The following is a 17552-nucleotide window of genomic DNA, read 5'->3' on the forward strand; positions in this document are numbered from 1 at the left end:
AATTGTAGGGAGGAGGTTGGCATGAACAGACTGGCATAATAAAGTACAGTGACGTTGGTACCGGAGAATTTGCATCCTGAATTCCAGATGTGGTTATGTTTCACCACCAAAAGCTTTGGTTAAGGGTGGGGAAAATCATGTTTTCAATTAATAAAGTAACATTAACGACCAAGAGCTATGAGTGCCTAAACATAACCATATAATAAGATTATGCTTTAGTGGATATTGTTTTGCAAGAGCAAATATTGTAGAAAAAAAACACATTACTTTTTCATTTTTACTTATTGCTTATTGCAAAAAATGTTTGCTCTTCTTTTGCTCAGAATCAGACGTAGATCAGAATTAGAAATACCTTTCTGATCCTCGAGGGGAAATTTGTTGTGCTGTTGCAAATTAGTGGTAAATTAATGTCATTTCTAAGAGGCAGGGATGCAACAAATCGTTATAATTTTTCCCCCTGTAATCTGCCTACTTTTCACATTAGACATACATTGTAAACGTGGTAACTAAAAACCCACTAAGAATCACTATGTAGTATGGAAGTGGCACACACCTCAGGTTTAAGTGTCATGTGTTCACTGGAATCACTTTAGTGGTGGAAGATTTGTTAACCCATCATGTATGTCTACATTAAACAGTTTTTATATGAGCCTTTGTTGTACAAGACTGGTGATATGTCCGTCACTGCCACAACTGCATCTGTTTTGATGGACTGAAAAGTTCAGACAGGCTAATCCTACAGCCTCCGGCAGACTTTTCTTACATCAAAGACATTCAGAACTAACTGAGGTGGACACAAACGCTGTCCGTCAAATTTCTGTCCGTTCAGTGATGGATCAGGCATCATAAAAATATCTTGTTTTAAATTTAACTGACTTTTTGAATATAATCTTTCAAATATCTTTACCGGTTGAAAATAAATAGAGGAAAGAGTTATCCATCTAGACCTTTTTATTTAATCATAAAAATAAATAAAGAATCCAGATATACAATTGGATTAGATGTCTTTTCGTGACCAAAAATCCTAAATTTAACAATGACTGATTTGCTTATTTCAACTGAGTTTTTAATCCCATAAATGAAGAAAGAGCCAAGATGTTTGATGGCAATGTGTTGTATCTATGTGCAGTCACTTTATGAGCATGACATATACTGTGGCCTGTGTTTCTTTCTGTATACTTACTGCAAGAATGACATTGACCTGCACAGAAAATGAAATAGTTTTATAGCTGAGTGTCTGAACATAAATGATCTTAATGTACATTTCTGGTTTGCATCAGGTATAACCTCGACCCCTGCTGGAGAAGAACCATTGATCTTTTCATTTGTCTTCCAGACATTTAGTGACATTGATCCAGCGTTTTGCCCTTGTCTCCAATCATTCCACTCCTGTATGCCTTTTAATGTCTCCATCATCTCCTCTTTCCCTAACCTATTTAACTATGTCCATATAATTTTCAAATGGGGCCTTATCAGTAGGCCTACTGCTCAGGGAAGATATTTGATCCTTGCTGTAAACCTCCAATGCTTCCTCACAAGCCCTGGGGCAAAAATGGAGGAACCTTGGAGGACGCTGAACGCACCACACTGTTAGTTACATCTCACTGCAAACACTTAATCCATAATGTGGACAAAATGTCAATAATTAGCAGCCATGCTTTAAAAGTGACAACCTATATAGTTCCAAAATTGGACAATTACACAAAAGGTGTCTTATCATTATCATTTTGCAAATTTCTATGACACCACCAGAGTTTAGTCATTAGTTTGCATCATAACATAAAGGAGGAAATTAATATTATATATGGATATTAAACATTTGTATCTACAGTGCCATCTCTGCATGTACATGAAGTTTTGTACAGATGGTCCCCAGAGGATCAATCAATCAATCAATTGTGGTCAAATAAGTGTTTGCAGTTTATAGCATAACCAGGCATGACATTTACATGATTATAGGGAATAATAGAAGCCTGTTGCCAATGGATTATGTAGGCATATATGTCTAATATCCTTGCTTATATTTGGAAAACAGACTGTAGCCCATTAGTTAACATGACTTACTGCTGAGTTATATGTAAAATAAAGATATGATCTCTTTTGCACTTATTATGACTACATCATGCTGTGCTACCAACCAATCCAGCCCTTATACCTGTTGAAATACCTTTAAATGGCCAAAACTACACATAAAATGCAGTATCCTACTTCTGCTTCAAAATGACTTATTCAGAAGAGTATTATTTGACAGATTACAAAACCTTAACTGTCCCCCTTTTTCATATATAATAACATTATATTTTTTAATGAAATACCACCAAACCAAAAATGTCCCCGGTTTTCATTTCAGAAATCTGGTCACCTTAGCTGGTTTACAAATTTTAGCATGCTAACACAAGATGGTGAACATGGTAAACATTGTACCAATACGTATAACCTATAGTTACAACCTCTCAGAGCTGCAAGCATGACTGTAGGCACTAAACTAAGATGGTGAACATCGTAAACAGTATCCCTGTTAAATATCAACATGTTAGCATAGGTATTGTAAGTATGGGGACATGAGCATTTAGCTCAAAGAACTGCAGTCCCTAATTACAGCTTCAGAGCCGCTAGGGTGGCTGGAGACGTCTTGTTTTAGTTTTCAAAATGATGGCTAACTTGAAAATTTGGGAGAGGGTGAAGATATAATGAGTATTAACTCTGTGCTAATGACAACATTTCCATTTTGTGGTCAAATACTCTTTTAAGTTCTTTAGTATCATTAAATCCAGGGACCACATAAAGCAGTGAAGTCAGTGGACTTTCCTCTTGCTCTTGGCTGAAGAAACAGTTATGTGTGTATGTGAGTGTGTGTGTGTGTGTGTGTGTGTGTGTGTGTGTGAGTAAGTGTGAGAGAGAGACACTGCTTCTTCAGCTAATTTCTGCAGGAGCGATAAAGTAAACGAGAGCTGTCAGGGTCCAACTTGTCAGTGATGAGTGGAAGACCGAAACAGGGGCACTTTGTCCTCCGTGTCTTTAGGGCAATACGCCTTGCATCTCATCTCCTGAAGGTGACAGGCTACTTCCCTTTACTGAGTAGGCTCTTTAAATGGCTTATGTCATCACTCATCAATGCCAAATTTCACCACACCCCTATGACTAAAGACGAGTTGGGTCTCCAGCCCTTAATCTGAAAATAATATGCCTGTCGAGAATCAAACTTGGAGTTTTAGATTTTTAGAATTTTAGATTTATTTTTCCTTGTAGTAAATCTTTCATGCTTAGTAGAAAAATACCTGTGAAAATGACAAATGGATCCACAAAGAATTTCAGCCAAGTTATCTTAATCCATACAGACAATATTTCTATTTATGTACACACAACCGCAAAAATACTGAACCACTGCCACCACCTGCTGGATCGACAATGTCTTGCAATCATACTGATTATTTAGCCACAAACACACTTCTCCAAACAGATTTTAATAAACTTTTCAATTCATAAGTCATATTGCAGTAAACATGATTAGTTTTCATATTACCAAAATCATTCCACAATGCAGTATCATAAATATATGGCAATCTCATATATACTTTTTTTGTACATATTCATTTTCAAAAGGTCCCTTAGTTGTAAAAACAAGTATTACCAACCTAAAAACCTGATGGAAAGCTGCTAAATTCAGCACAGTATTTTCTTAAGAAAAGATTTTAAATACAAGCTCTTACTCTATATTTATTTAAAAGGGCCACTACTATAAAGTGAAAGTTTGCTTTGATCTTGATGTTTTATTGCTGAACAGGCATCCTGATTATCTTATGAAATATCATATAGTCCTCTCAATGAAAATGTATAATATTTTGACATATATTCAATTAAATAAAGGATATAAAAAGGCAATATTGGCAAATGCAGAAGCAGAAGGTATAAGTGCATTTACAAAAAAATAAACTTCCTCGGAATATTTAAAAGATACAAATGTGTGAAAAATACAGATGTGACTGCCTGGCTGGTGGATAACAGACCCAGTGTCAGCCAGGGAAGGAGTGTGGAAGTTAACAATACATCTTTTTTTCATCCCTCCGTCTTTTGATTCAATCTCCATCTCTACCCTGCGTTTAGCCATCAATCCATCTTCTCATTGATTTCTCTCCTGTTTGTTGCCTCTCAATGCCAGTCTTCATCGTCGTCATCCTCTCCCTCAGATGAGTCTTCGTGGCTGCTGACCTCCGCCTGCTCCGTCACGCCGTTCCCATTTCCTCCCTGATGAGCCACCAGTCCTGCTGCTGCCGCTGCCGCTGCCACCTTCCTGGCCCGAGCTTCAGCTGCGGCCTGCTCTTCCTCCTCTTTCTGGCGCAGCGCTGCAGCCTTCTTCTCCTGCTCCGCATGACTCTTCATGTGGGCGCTTCGACTTTTCACTTTATAAAACACCCTGTTGTACGGAGGAACATCATGCAACATTACAGAACAGCAGCTGATACAACACTTAATGTATCTGACGGAAGGTTATGAAAGTCTAGTAAGCTCTACCGCAAGGACTGAATTTTAAGGCATAACTGCCAAGATTCTTGTAAATAATGACTCGAACCATGGAAAGCTCCTCAGGCCTCTTTGGGGTCACGGGAGGCTACAGCCTATCTCAGCATGCATCAGTTGTGCAAGCAATTCACTAATCTATCAAAGTCCACATGAATAAAAATGTTTGATACATGGCCGGCGACATTAAGGCTGGCACACGTGTTAAAGCATTTTAAAACTATAGCCTATACCAATATTGAATTTATATCAATACAGGTATTGATTTTTGAGAGTTTAAAAAAATATGATGATTGATCAACTGGTTCTACATGAACACACAGTATTAATTAACACAGTGTGTACTAAGTGAAACATTCTGCAGTTAAAAATTAAAATTATCTCTCAGGTAGATAAACTATGTCATGGTGACACTTTCTAGTACTCTAGTGGAGTGCACACAGCAGCCAGTCAGGGCATCAGGCTTCAAAAACAGTTACTATGGAGCTGAATATTAATTAAATAACAGGTGCAGAAGCCAAAAATGTAAATAAAAGAAACCCCTCCGGTGTGTTTTGGTATTATTTTTCCATACAGAAACTAATAATCATTTGAGATTACATATTATAAAATCATACAATATCTATTATAGAACCATTAAATTGTGAAATAATCAAGTAAATTCTAAATAAATAATATTACAAAATGTCATTTGAGTCTGTTCACAACGGCATTTTCCACATTTTATTTCATAATGCCATTTTTTAAAGTCAATAAAAACAAAAAGGGCTGATTATTTCACAATTTCATGGCAATTTTATTATTTCTGTATTTCTTCACATGATGATTTCAAAATGTTCCATTTTATTATTATAGAAAACTTTTTCTAAATTTTTCACCCACACGAAGTTAAGATCAACACGATGATGCGAACCACATGAACGTACTGACATCACTGTTACTGCAGCTACACAATCTAACAAACATGAGCGAGACTGCAACATTATTCGGTCAACATCAAACTTTTGGCCGTACCTGCCACATTTCTTGCATGGAAATTCTGCGTCAGGATCCGGCGGGGGCTTTGGAGGTGCTTTGCTCTTCTTTGCTGCAGGCTCGGCCCGAGGCCCGTGAGCTGCTGCTGGGTGGTGAGCCTCCTTATTCACAGTGTTCGGCTCTTTGAGCACCACCATTGTTCCTGCCTAGAGAACCAAACATAAGTAGATGTTAGTTTGGTTTTTATTTTATAGTTCATACATCAGTGGAGATAAGGCTCAACCACACTTTTGCTCATCTGAGGGGATTAATTGAAGAGAGCTGGTTGGTGTTTCTAGATTTTTAAATGTATTTTAATTGCAGATGTACTGTACTTGTATAAAATCCTCAAGAATGCAGGAATAAACGTCTCTAAGGAACCAGAGCCCCTGACAAATGCTTTGTCCAGAGAGTGGGCTGACCAGGGCCAAATTCCCAGGCGACTTTTTTTGCCCCAGTCCGCCCCTGGTATGAGGTGTACTATTAGTCAATAACCTGCCTTGCAGAAACTAGAATATGCAATGAAACACTTACATAGTCATGAGCCTGTAGTGACCGCGCAATCCTCGCCTGTTGGCTGCTCTCAAGGCTCTGGTCATAAGAAACCTCCGATTTGTCATCCATCAGTATCGACTGCTGTGAACTCTGTAACCAGAAAAATGCAGAATCATCACACAATATTTGAACCACCATTTAAATTCACAAAATGATCTTTCTTGAAACCTGATGCATGAGTCTATGTTTATAACTGTAACAGAGTGAATGATAATGCTTTACCACACATCAGTATGTATCAGTACATTTGAAGTTAACTCCACTCTACCTTAACATCTACCACAGCCTCTGTGTGCTTCTCCTCCGGTGAGTCAGGAGGGCCAAAGGTTAAAATCCCGTTGCGACCAATCTTCACCTGCTTCTTGTATGTGTAGTAAAACTCTACACACTGAGCCACAGTCTTGGTCTGCACCTTTAAAATCGGTCCAAAAAAGTAAAATACATATAAACATGCAGAATTTTACACCTTTTGCTTTTATTTTTAATTTTACTAAAATTAATTAGCCATCCACCTTACAATGTGCATTTGTAGCATACATATATTGGTGATAAATGAATGAGTTATTTGTGTACATAATATTACAATATATGAATAAAAACACAGATAAGAGTGGCTTTCTGTCACAAAGAGGATGTGGCTTGTTTTCCTCGTTATTGGCATATTTTATGCCAATTCTACTTATATATTAAAATATATAAAGTTTGTGATTGAAGAAGAGCAGCCTTGTCCTGTTTTCAAACAGACATGTTCCATTACATCTGAATCTGGCTTCATACTGTAAAATGCAAAAAACAGACTAGTGATGGTCTTGTTTGTTTAAAGAGGTCATATTATGCTCATTTTCAGGTTCAAAATCTTATTTAGGGGTTGTACCAGAACAGGTTTACATGGTTTCATACTGCACATTTCTGTTGCTCCTTTTTTCACCCTGTGTGTTTAATACTTTGTTTTAGCTAAGGAGTGATATATCTTGCCTCTACAAGATCTTAGTTGGGAGTTGCACATGCGCAGTTCCTAGTTAAGGACTACTAGCCCATCAGAAGTGGAGTAGTGCGGGTTGTGAGAAGCCGGTAAACACAGCTTTGGTTCAGCTGGATTTGTTCCCCTTTCCAGCTTAGCAACATGGACTGGAGCAAGAGTTTCAGAGTGGTGAGTTATTAATTTATAACAAATGTATCTTTCATCCATAAAGTTTTTAATTTTGGCGAGAATTATGACGTGCATTTTGCTGTATCGTCACAGGGATAAAAGGAAAACGGCTGGACTACAAATGAGCTGTGTTTCTGTGGGAGATGGGAACTCCCTTTAGGGTGGACTTTGCAAACCTATTACATGCACAAAAAAAGATTTATAACTCAAAAGGAGAGGGGAAAAGCATAATTTGACCTCTTTAAAGCAATTCTACTAATGCCTCAATGAATGTGTTAATGATTTATTGAATTTATTACACAGGGCACATTTAACTAACTAAATGTTTTTTTAAGCATTTACATTGATTCATAGGCGTTCACATGCTGCAGGGTAAAATTAATGAGCATACCAATTTCTGCACCATAATGAAGTCCTTCCTGTAAGCAGAGATCCCCTTGTTGAAGTACCGCTTCTCCTCTGCAGTCCAGCAATCGGAGCCTATGAATAAATTAGACAGGTAGGAAATGTGAACAACATACAGAAGGAGGAAGAGGAAGAGATGAAGGCAGCTTTTATTTTCATGTAATGTCAGTACTCACCTGAGTAGTGATAACCTGTCAGGTGATGGCCTTTGGGGAAAACTGGGTCCTGAAGCATCAAACGTCCCAGCATATCCTTGAAATCAACATGATTGATGTCAGTGAGCAAACCATTCTTTAACAAGCTCATTGAGTTATTCAACTATCCAACAATTCAATTCCAACAGTGAAAATGAAGTCATATTTGAAAAATGTTAATACAAGACATTTCAAGATTTAGACAATTTCTGCCACTGTCAATATTTAGAGATTTAATTAAGACGTTATCCTGCTATATATTCTGCAAACTGAATTACAGTAAGTTGAGACAGTCATTATGAGTCACAAAACTCACCAGGAAATCTCCCCCACATTCATGTAAACAGTGTAATACCAGCTCCTGGTTGGTTCCTCCGCCCCTGAACACACTGGAACAAGCCATGTTCATCAAATCCTCCACTGAAAAAAAGAAAAGAAAATGACAACAGTTTTTTGTTTTTTTAAATAAAGAATATGTACGAAGGACATGGTGACAAAAAGCTCACAGAACGAAAAGAATAACAACGGTCATTGGATGACAGGCAATGTGAGTTACTAACTCCTCTCTTGAACACTGTGTTTGAGCTGGGAGTCATCCACAGGGACCCAAACCAAGTCAGCCTTGGGTTCGTCAAACTGGGAGGAAAGCTGATCTTGCAACTCAGGAATTTCTGCTTGGTACTTCTGCCCGATGTTGATACGTCTGGACAAGTCAAAAATATAAAGGACACAAACACAATACATATATTGATAATGAAGAAAAATAAAACCTCAGAGGTCTGTTTAGGTGACTGTACATACGGTTCAAGGCTAGCAGGTGCAGCATCAGTGATCAAGGGGAGAACAGGAGGTGTGATATCTGAACTTGCTGAAAATACAAAAGAAATCCTTTTTAGACATTATCTGAGAACACCTCATTAGTAGAAATTGTTCCAGACTATTCCTGTAAAAGCAACAACTAACACTTACCGGAGCGCAACAGACTGCGTGTCGCAGACTTGGGTGTAGCCGGCGGTGGCAGGATTTGGTTGCTTGCAATGTTGGTCAGGAAGGTGGAGAAGTAGAGTCCTGAGCCCTCGCGCACGGGAGACAGGATGGGCGGGGGCGTGTACGGGGGCAGGGTGAGGGGATTGTCCGGCAGGCGGACTGGAGAGCGCAGGTTACTCTGGTAGGAAGTGATGCTGGAGTAGAGGGATGGAGGGATGAAGGTGGAGGGTTTGTGTGGAGGGATGATGAGAGGCTCTGGGCGAGGTCGGCGCTTAAATTTGGATTTTCCATCCTCGTCCAGCCCTGGATCGTTATCTCCTTCCTGTATAGAAGACAGATTGTAGTGCACATTAGCGTTTGATCAGACCTTGTTTGTTTTCTTTAATTTTTTTATGTACTTGTAGGAGCATTTACTGTAATTTGCATCCTCTTAACGGGTTTATGTCAGTTATGGAGCCCTATCTACTAATTTTCTGACAGCAGATCAATGAGTTATGAAAGACCTGTTTACTGTCACTTTACTGTGCCCTATTGTTGTGTGTCAAACTACTTGCTCTGTGCAAACCATGTATCAGATGGCAGTTCCAATTACTATTGACTTACCTCTTTTAGGGCTGGACGATATGGCCAAAAATGTTATCACAATAAAAAGTTTTGTATCTTTCGATATCGATAATTATCACAATAAGTATCAAATCATTAATTCTTTCGAGTATGAAGGCTGACTTTTGCTCCTGAGGTAAAGTTGAAGAAACCTGATGGTTAATTGTGGTTTAAACTCTTCTTTGTGGTCAAACAGTGGATCACTTCACAAATCTGAGGTGGGAGATTCAAAACAATTATGATCAAATCTGTCAACAAATACGCATGAGTAAAATCAAGTAAAAGCTTTTTTCAGTTCTTTTTCCTCAATAAAATAAACAAAAAAATTAAGTCCTAATTTGTGTATGATTCAAATGAATAAAATCAAACATTTATTGAATATTTATTGAACATTTGTTATATTGTTATTGAAAAACATTATATCGCAATAATTATTGTTATTGTTTTATTGTCCAGCCCTAACCTCTTTATTAAAGCAATGTGAAACTCATTCAGCAGTTGCTCTTCTGGTGTATTTCTGTGTAGGCGCTCAACTTGCAACTTGTTATCACCCGAAAACACGGCGGTCGCCAAAGCAAACAGGAATTATACAAGACAGAAGAGTAACAGATGCTCTTGTTTGCACAAGGAGCTTTCCCACATCCGATTGGACCAAAGCACCACTTACTGGGCCTGCAATTGGTCTCATCTTCTGATTTTCCTATGTGTTTCTTGATAACCATGACAGAAGTAGTAGGTACTCAAACACTGAAGCCGTGAACTGAGAACATACACATCCAGTTTAAAATAGCTGTTCATGTAGTTCAGGATTTCTCAGAATTAGTGTGGTGACGATATGATCTCATTCACTCCACAAACATTTGCATGTTTGGTCCAGGCTCCAGTGCATGTTTTCCAGGATGCAAATGCTGGCTTTTGTGAGGCCACTTGAACTCAAGAACTCACCACAGACCTACATTTCAAGGGGATCTTGTGGTAGTTACGTAATATGGTCAAAGTCTGGATAAACATCTGCAACTATGACTTTGTATACGCTTCTTTGTGGAATGTGCAAATTGACAATCACATTACAATTACTCAAGTATTGCAGGCAAAATACAGAGATACTTGTTCTTGTTACGTATATTACTACTTGTAGTAATGAGCTGAATGAGTGAAGCAAGAGCTAGCAGCTGGTTAGCTTAGCTTAGCATACAGACTGGAAACAGGCATAAAACAGCTAAGAGCCAGTACATGACCAAACAAACGACGTTTGAATCAAACAAACGACATGTTGATTAATGAGCTTTAGAGTTGCTGGCAGGCAGATTGTTACCTCTGGAAATAGCCAGGCTAGCTGCTAGCTCTTTATGCTAAGCTAAGCGGCTGCTGACTTGAGTTAGGAGTGTGGTATCAAACGTCTCATCTAACTCAGTAATAAAACATATAACGGTAATTCCCAAAATTTGTAACTATTAAGATTTAAAAAACAAACTCTACAATATAACATATGATGTGTTGTTATTAGGGCTGTGATGAGGTCTCGCAAGATTAAAATGTGACAAAATTTCTTGTCAGGTTAAAAGCTGTCTCATGAGACATTTTTCACATGATTCAAGCCACACATTAATTTTCCCTCACACAGTGAAAAACAAATGTATTAGTCGACTGGCGGAGCTAATCAACTCCGCCCAGCAGATGTGACATTGGCGTGCGCCATAATAGTAATCAGGTGAACCTCTCAAGCTGTGAGTTGCAGTTAGTTGTGACCGAGTGGTAACGTAGCTGGTACAGTTTTGCAATATAAACATCTAAAAACTAAAGCGCAACCTTGCTCTGTTTGGGACTGTGAGCTGCACTTTATCGGAGGCTCTTAAGTTAAAATGTGTGTGGATTTGTGGTGAGATTTCTGCCTGATCACAGGTGTTTTCAGTTACTTTCGGTTTCAAATGCAACACGCAGTCCAAACTGTGTCAGTCAAATGGTCTGAAGGGGAAAATACCAGCGGAGCAATAACGTAATATACAAGATTCTGAATGTGCAAAACATTTTAAACATGAACAGAAAACTATAAAAGTCCAGGATTTTATAACTGAAAATGTGCCACATGCACATTTAAAGAGGTTACTTCCCCAAATAAAAAAAGACACAAAAGAGGGGGGAAGTCTAAATCACACCTGCATGTATGTTGACTCAGCAGTGATGATATTACATGAGAAAAGTTGATCTCTTGGAGAAAACATATCTGAAAGCAACAGATGCCTGAGAGCCGCACTGCATTATATTTTGAATAGTTTCCCTTGACATAAATAAACGTATTTCCACCATAAATTGATGTGAACCCAATCTCGTGTCTCATCATGTGGGTTAAGTGTCTCGTTACACCCCTAATTGTTATAGATTATTAAAAAGTATATAAAGTAAAATCATATTCGCACAGAGAGTAACTATATGTAAATGCTCCGTACTTGTATAGCGCCTTTCTAGTCTTTTTTCGGCCACTCAAAGCGCTTTTACACTACATCTGCATTCACCAGTCATACACATTCATACACTGAGCCTAAGTGCTCAAACAGAAACTAACATTCATACTCATTCATACACTGTGGCAGGGGCAAATCGGGGTTCAATATCTTGCCCAAAACACTTCGACACGGAACCAGGGGGGAGCCAGGGATTGAACCGCCGACCTTCCGATTAACGGCCAACCCGCTCTACCTCCTGAGCCACAGCCGCCTATAAAACAGTAATGTATTATATCATTGAAAGGGGCTCAGACAGAATTGTGGTCACAGTCAAAAGATTTCAGGAAAACATCTCAGTGAACAAATACACCGAACGCTTCTAGGCCGGATGAACGCAGTGCTTTTCTTTTTAAGAACTTTGACAGTGATCTGGCTGCAGTGTGGCAACCAATCCTTCAGGTTTACGTAGACACACAAACCGACCTCTGTTGAAAAACCATTACACAAAACTCCATGTTCACAAGAAAATTTTAGACCAATAAATCTATGCTCCAATATCTTGTCAGTACAAGAAAAGACAAACTCGATCCACACCAATTTGCTTAGAATCAGGGGTGTGGTACAGAAGACGCTGCTGCCACTCCAGTTCAGATCATTTCTAAACATTTAGACAAACCACCTATGCAAGAGCCCTCTTTCTAGATTCCTAGACAACACAAGAAGACATTTTGGTGTCAAAAAAAAAAATGGTCCAGCGGGAACTGAATCCCTATTTGATTTCTATCTAACAATAATGTAAGTATCATCATCATGTGTACTTTTACTTTTATACGTTTGCTAATAATACTTTCATACTTTTACTTAAGTGAAATTTTGACATCTTTGACTTGAGAGAGACATTTGAATACTTCTAATATCTACATCTTAAGAGGCTGATAATGTGATTACAGGTCACCCTAAATCTACTGTTTCAACATTGACTGAGAGGACATCAATAATAATCCAACAATCAAAGCAATGCAAATGTCACCTGCTTATAAATACTAACCTGGCCAAAACTCTCGCTCTTCCTGAGTGATCGCCGTCGGGCCACAATGACGGAAGGTTTGCAATCAGGCAGTCCTGCGGGCCGCTCACCCAGGCCGAGCCGTCCCTGAGTCCAGCCACCCAGAGGATCCGTTTGACTCTTGTGCACCGGCACAGATACAGGGATCACCAGAGGCACCATGGTGGCCTGTCTGCCTGAAGGACCATCTTCCTGCTGAGGCATAAAAGAGGGCAGGAAGATGAGGAGAGTTGGGAAAAAGAGAAAGTAACAGGGAGATTTGAGAAGTAGAAGGGAAAATGGAAAAAGGGATTGAGATATAAAAGAGGAAGGTGGTATGAGTGCACGTCTACTGTAAAGGCATTTTTAAATCAGATTAATTTTCAAATCAGCTACATTAACTCATTAATTTTCCTCCTGAATTAAAATATGTTGTATTTCATAAGAAATGACGTAAGGGCTGCAATTTAAAAGGAGCTTAATTGTATATTAATATATTAACTATTTCTATTGTTAGATTTATTATTTAGTCTGTGATAACTGAAGAAAATAGTGAAAACACCAATCACACAAATAAGACATCTTCAGTTACTTAAAGACTTTCAACTTGCAATGATATGAAACTGAGAAAAGCAGCAAATCCTAATATGTAAGATGCTTGAAACAGCAAACAGTTTGCATTTTTTTGGCTAACAAGAAAGACTGAAACAGTAAATTTTTAATTTTCTGTCAACAGACTAATTGTTTCAGCTCTAAATGACATAATTGAGAGCCAAAAGCTAATTATTGCCTACTTGACTTTGAAGTGTTTTCACGTTAAAAGAATGTAAGCTTAAATGTTAACTTCTACAGGTAAAAAAAATAAAATCAGATTCAAATCTGCATTGCTATCAAATGTAGCATAAGGATTAGACGTTTTTTAAATAAATGAACACAGTTTTATTACCACGTACTTTCGTAGTATTCAGAAGCGCACACATCTTCCTGGCATTTCTGGTCAAGCTTATGTCATTTTTAGATCAGTTTTGTGATTTATACTTCAGGCAAAAGGTAATCTCCCCCTCAACCAGAAAAGTGCCGCTTGTTAAACACAAGACAAAAGCAATATTAAACCTGTTTGGTGTGTGTGGGTGTAGCTTGACAGCTATGCCCCGCCCCAGCTCTGCTGAATCACTAGGCAAGAGTCTGAGGAATGTGAAGGTGTGCAGACATGCAGCTGCTCCAACTGCACATCCAGCATGCGCACTCTGCACAAAAACCTACCACAACCCTGATAACCCCTCCGGGGAGAGCACTAAATGTCCTTGTGCTAAGGAAAAAACGGACAGGAGCTGAATTTTAGTCTTTGTGCTTGGTGACTGTTTAATGAAGCTGCTTAAGAGTAAATAAAGATGCAGATTCCAGTGGGTGTGCCAGGCAGAATGTAAACATTTTAAATCCTGAATAACAAGGTTAAGGGTATCACTTTGTTACAGCGCTAAAACAAGAGCTATATTGCCAATCCAAAATGAGGGATCTTAATAGTATCCGTTTTTCAGGTTACACCAGTATCTGGTGCATGACAATGTACTGTGTAATATGACTGTGCACACTTGAAACAGCCTGCTATAGCGAAGACTTAGCAGTTGTAGGAATCGAGTAAACTAAGAAAAGAGCTTTGTAAACGATAGGGAAGTTCTGCATAGAAACAGGGTTCTTCCTCTTTGTACAGCTGCTTGCCAACTTTGCCAAATGTGAAAATTTGCTCTTATATGCACAAATTAGCTGTCCTTGCCATTCTTAGTAAAGTGGGCCTTAAGTATTTTAATGGCTATTTGGCTGGACATTTTAGAAATAAACAGGAAATGAACTACAGTGGCAGTGTAATGAGTGATTTTTATTAACCTTGATCATCTTAGCAGGCAGGGATTCCATTTCTGATGCCTTCTGGGCCAGGGTCTCCAAGTTGATCTCCTTCGACGCCCTCCTTCTCCTGCTGGTGATCTGGATGACCCCTCCTGTTGTCACCTGGCTTTCCCCTCCTTTCACAGCCTGAGGGACTGCTACTCCGTTCTGGGGTGGTGGAGGCTCTTTGGATGCTTGGGACCAGAGATTGGCCGAAGGAGGCCCCAGCGGAGACTGTCCGTCTCTGGAAAGACGACGCGAGCGTCGAGGGGCAGCCAGCGGTGAATCTGAAGGCTCTGCGGGATTTGTGGGGATCTTTTCAGGGCATGGATCAGGCACGGATGATGCATTACTGATTTGAGTGTCTGGTTCCTGATGCAGCTCCACTGACTTGACTTCTTCCTTTTTAGGCACTGTGTCAGGCGAACAAGGCTCAGGAGGCCGATAAGGCACAAAGTTTTGGGTTTGTTGCTGTTTTGGCTGCATCTGTACTTGCGTTGTTTCTTGCTGTGGCACATTTTTTTGTTGCAATTGCTGCTGTTGCATTTGCTGAATTTGTTGCTGTCGCTCCTGTTGCTGTCGCTCCTGTAGCTGCTGCTGGTGATACTGTTGCTGCATTTGCTGCAGCTGTTGCATTTGATGCTGTTGGATTTGGTGTTGCTGTTTCTGCATGTGTTGCTGCTGCTGCAGCTGAAGTTGATGCTGTTGATGCAGCTGCTGTTGTTGCTGTTGCTGTTGCTGCTGCTGCTGCTGCTGACGGTGATGCATTTGTTGCTGCTGCATCTGGTGCAGCAGGTGTTGTTGTTGTTGTTGTTGTTGTTGTTGTGCTTTAGACTGCTCGCCATACGTCAGGCTCGCCACTCCCTTGTTGCCTGGAAAAACAGAGTAATAACCGGATGAAAACTGCTGCTTGCCGGGCCTAAATGTCGCCTGGAAGGGCTGCAGCATGGGCCCCGGCAAAGTGTGAGAAGGCACATGGGGCTGACCTTGGAGCTCCACACCTTTGTGGGCGTGTTGATAGACTTGCAACTGAGCCTGGTGCATTGCAGCCGCGGCGTGCTGCTCCCACTCGAGCCCCCTCCCCTGAGATTGAGCCTGGGTGGTATCTCTGTAAGCTTCAACGGGTCCTGGCAGTGGATTTTCTCCCCCCATTGGCAGAGCTACACCCTCATGCACTCCTTTGTGGAACGCCATCTGACCCCTGACATTCACGCCACTCATATAGGGGCCAAAGTTCTGCCCCCAGGCCGGCACAGGAGCTTCCTGAGACCAGCCGGGGGCCTGTATGGAGTCCTGGTGGATCCACTTTACTGGAGCAGCCTGTTGATAGTGCGGTAGACTTTGGGGCCCTTTCTCTGGGGTATAAACACCAGAGCTGCTAGTGGAGTCACTGTGGCTTGACTCTAAAGCTGGAGGTCCCATACCATAATAAACCTCCCCTGAATGCTGCACAGGCTCTTTCATGGCTGCAGCCCGATGCTTGCCGCTCTTGTCAGTATTAACTTGAGGAGGAAGACTCATAGTAATTTTAGAAATGTACAAAAATGTTGGGAGTTGGAGCTCTCAATCCTGATCTCTGTTACTGAGATTTTGCCTCTGTAGTGTACTTTCACTGCCTGTGGCTGAAAATTCTTTGTTTAACTGTGTATACAGAGGTATTTGGGAGGAAATATAAATCCCAAAGGAAAGTGCAGGGGTGGGGAGCATGCGAGCCTCCTTCCAGAATCAAATCTGAGGCTTGCTGTCCATTCTTCTCATCCTCTTTACGGTGCCGGACCTTGTGAGAAAAAGGAGGCGTTAGATACTTTCTTTTTCTCTGAAGACAAGCGGACAAAAGTTTTTAAGTCTGCTTTCACTTGTCTGCAGCAAAGAGGAAACTGAGGCCTACACAAGCAAATAACCCAGTCAGTAAAGTGCACATCAGTCAGAGAGTGTGTCTGTTGAGGAAAGCGCTGGAAGAGCAAAACCAATATTTCGATAATTACGTCCAGGTGCGTGCAGAGAGGGCGTTATAAGCTTTAGACGTTTTGAAGAAGCCAGCAGAAAGCAAGGAGGCGCTTATAGTGTAGCTGCCATTTGGCACAACAAGAAATACAGGAAACGATGGGACTCGTGCAATCACCCGAGCGATAGCCACTGATGTTATGTTAAAAATCTGCAATAAGGAAGCGCCTGAAGTGCGGAGTGCTGTTACACAACAATGTAGATTAGTAAGCACGAGTTAAACACAGTTTATGTACCTTATCAATGGAGCACGGAGCTCTCCATGGCCAGCTCCATGGAGCCACTTTGGTTTCGATCAAAGTCGACTGCATGCAGCTCCATGACGGGATTGTGCGCAGCAAATGTCATAACTCTTGACAACTTTCCCCTCGAGTTTCACAGCGCACAATATGGCGAACAGTCGATTTTACAACCCGACGTAAACATAATCCAAAGTCCGGACAGGCTGGAAAGGCGCATTAACACTGTAGCCACAATGTTGCACACTGTATCCGTAAAACCGTGCACTTCAGGAAAACATGTCCACAACTTTCTCGCCTCATCAACGAGTAAACCACACATGAGACGGTGAGTGTGTGCAAACTCGGCCGTGCAGCGCCTGCGCTGGTACTTTGGCTGATTTCAACACCGCCTTGCAGCCGAGCCGCGCCTGGTTTACTCTCAGTGTTTCGGTTTATCCAGACTGTTTGAAACGCTGCGAAACTGCGCAAACACGCAGATAGTTGTGCACCCCACAACGCGCCGCCTCA

At 40.5% G+C, this 17552-nt stretch overlaps 1 protein-coding gene across 3 annotated transcripts; it reads right to left on the reverse strand.

Moving 5' to 3' along the window:
• Nucleotides 1-3446: 3446 nt before the first annotated feature.
• On the reverse strand, nucleotides 3447-17552 carry mideasa (mitotic deacetylase associated SANT domain protein a). Of its 3 annotated transcripts, XM_038726777.1 has the most exons (14): nucleotides 17040-17551; nucleotides 15786-16576; nucleotides 14800-15671; nucleotides 12919-13131; nucleotides 8806-9145; nucleotides 8638-8704; nucleotides 8397-8539; nucleotides 8153-8256; nucleotides 7819-7894; nucleotides 7629-7717; nucleotides 6356-6499; nucleotides 6067-6177; nucleotides 5533-5699; nucleotides 3447-4414 (listed from the first exon to the last, which is right to left on the reverse strand). In XM_038726777.1, the coding sequence occupies exons 2-14, from the start codon at nucleotides 16318-16320 to the stop codon at nucleotides 4150-4152; spliced, it is 3126 nt and encodes a 1041-aa protein (XP_038582705.1). In that variant the 5' UTR covers nucleotides 16321-16576; nucleotides 17040-17551; the 3' UTR covers nucleotides 3447-4149. The 3 variants fall into 3 exon arrangements, with proteins under 3 accessions (XP_038582705.1, XP_038582704.1, XP_038582703.1); XM_038726776.1 differs by having other exon boundaries at nucleotides 12919-13128; nucleotides 14800-16576; nucleotides 17040-17552; XM_038726775.1 differs by having other exon boundaries at nucleotides 14800-16576.

This window comes from Micropterus salmoides, unplaced genomic scaffold (genome assembly GCF_014851395.1).
Source record: "Micropterus salmoides isolate LMB-PRFRI ecotype aquatic unplaced genomic scaffold, ASM1485139v1 Ms_hic_scaffold_18, whole genome shotgun sequence".
In the NCBI taxonomy this organism is placed as follows: Eukaryota; Metazoa; Chordata; class Actinopteri; order Centrarchiformes; family Centrarchidae; genus Micropterus; species Micropterus salmoides.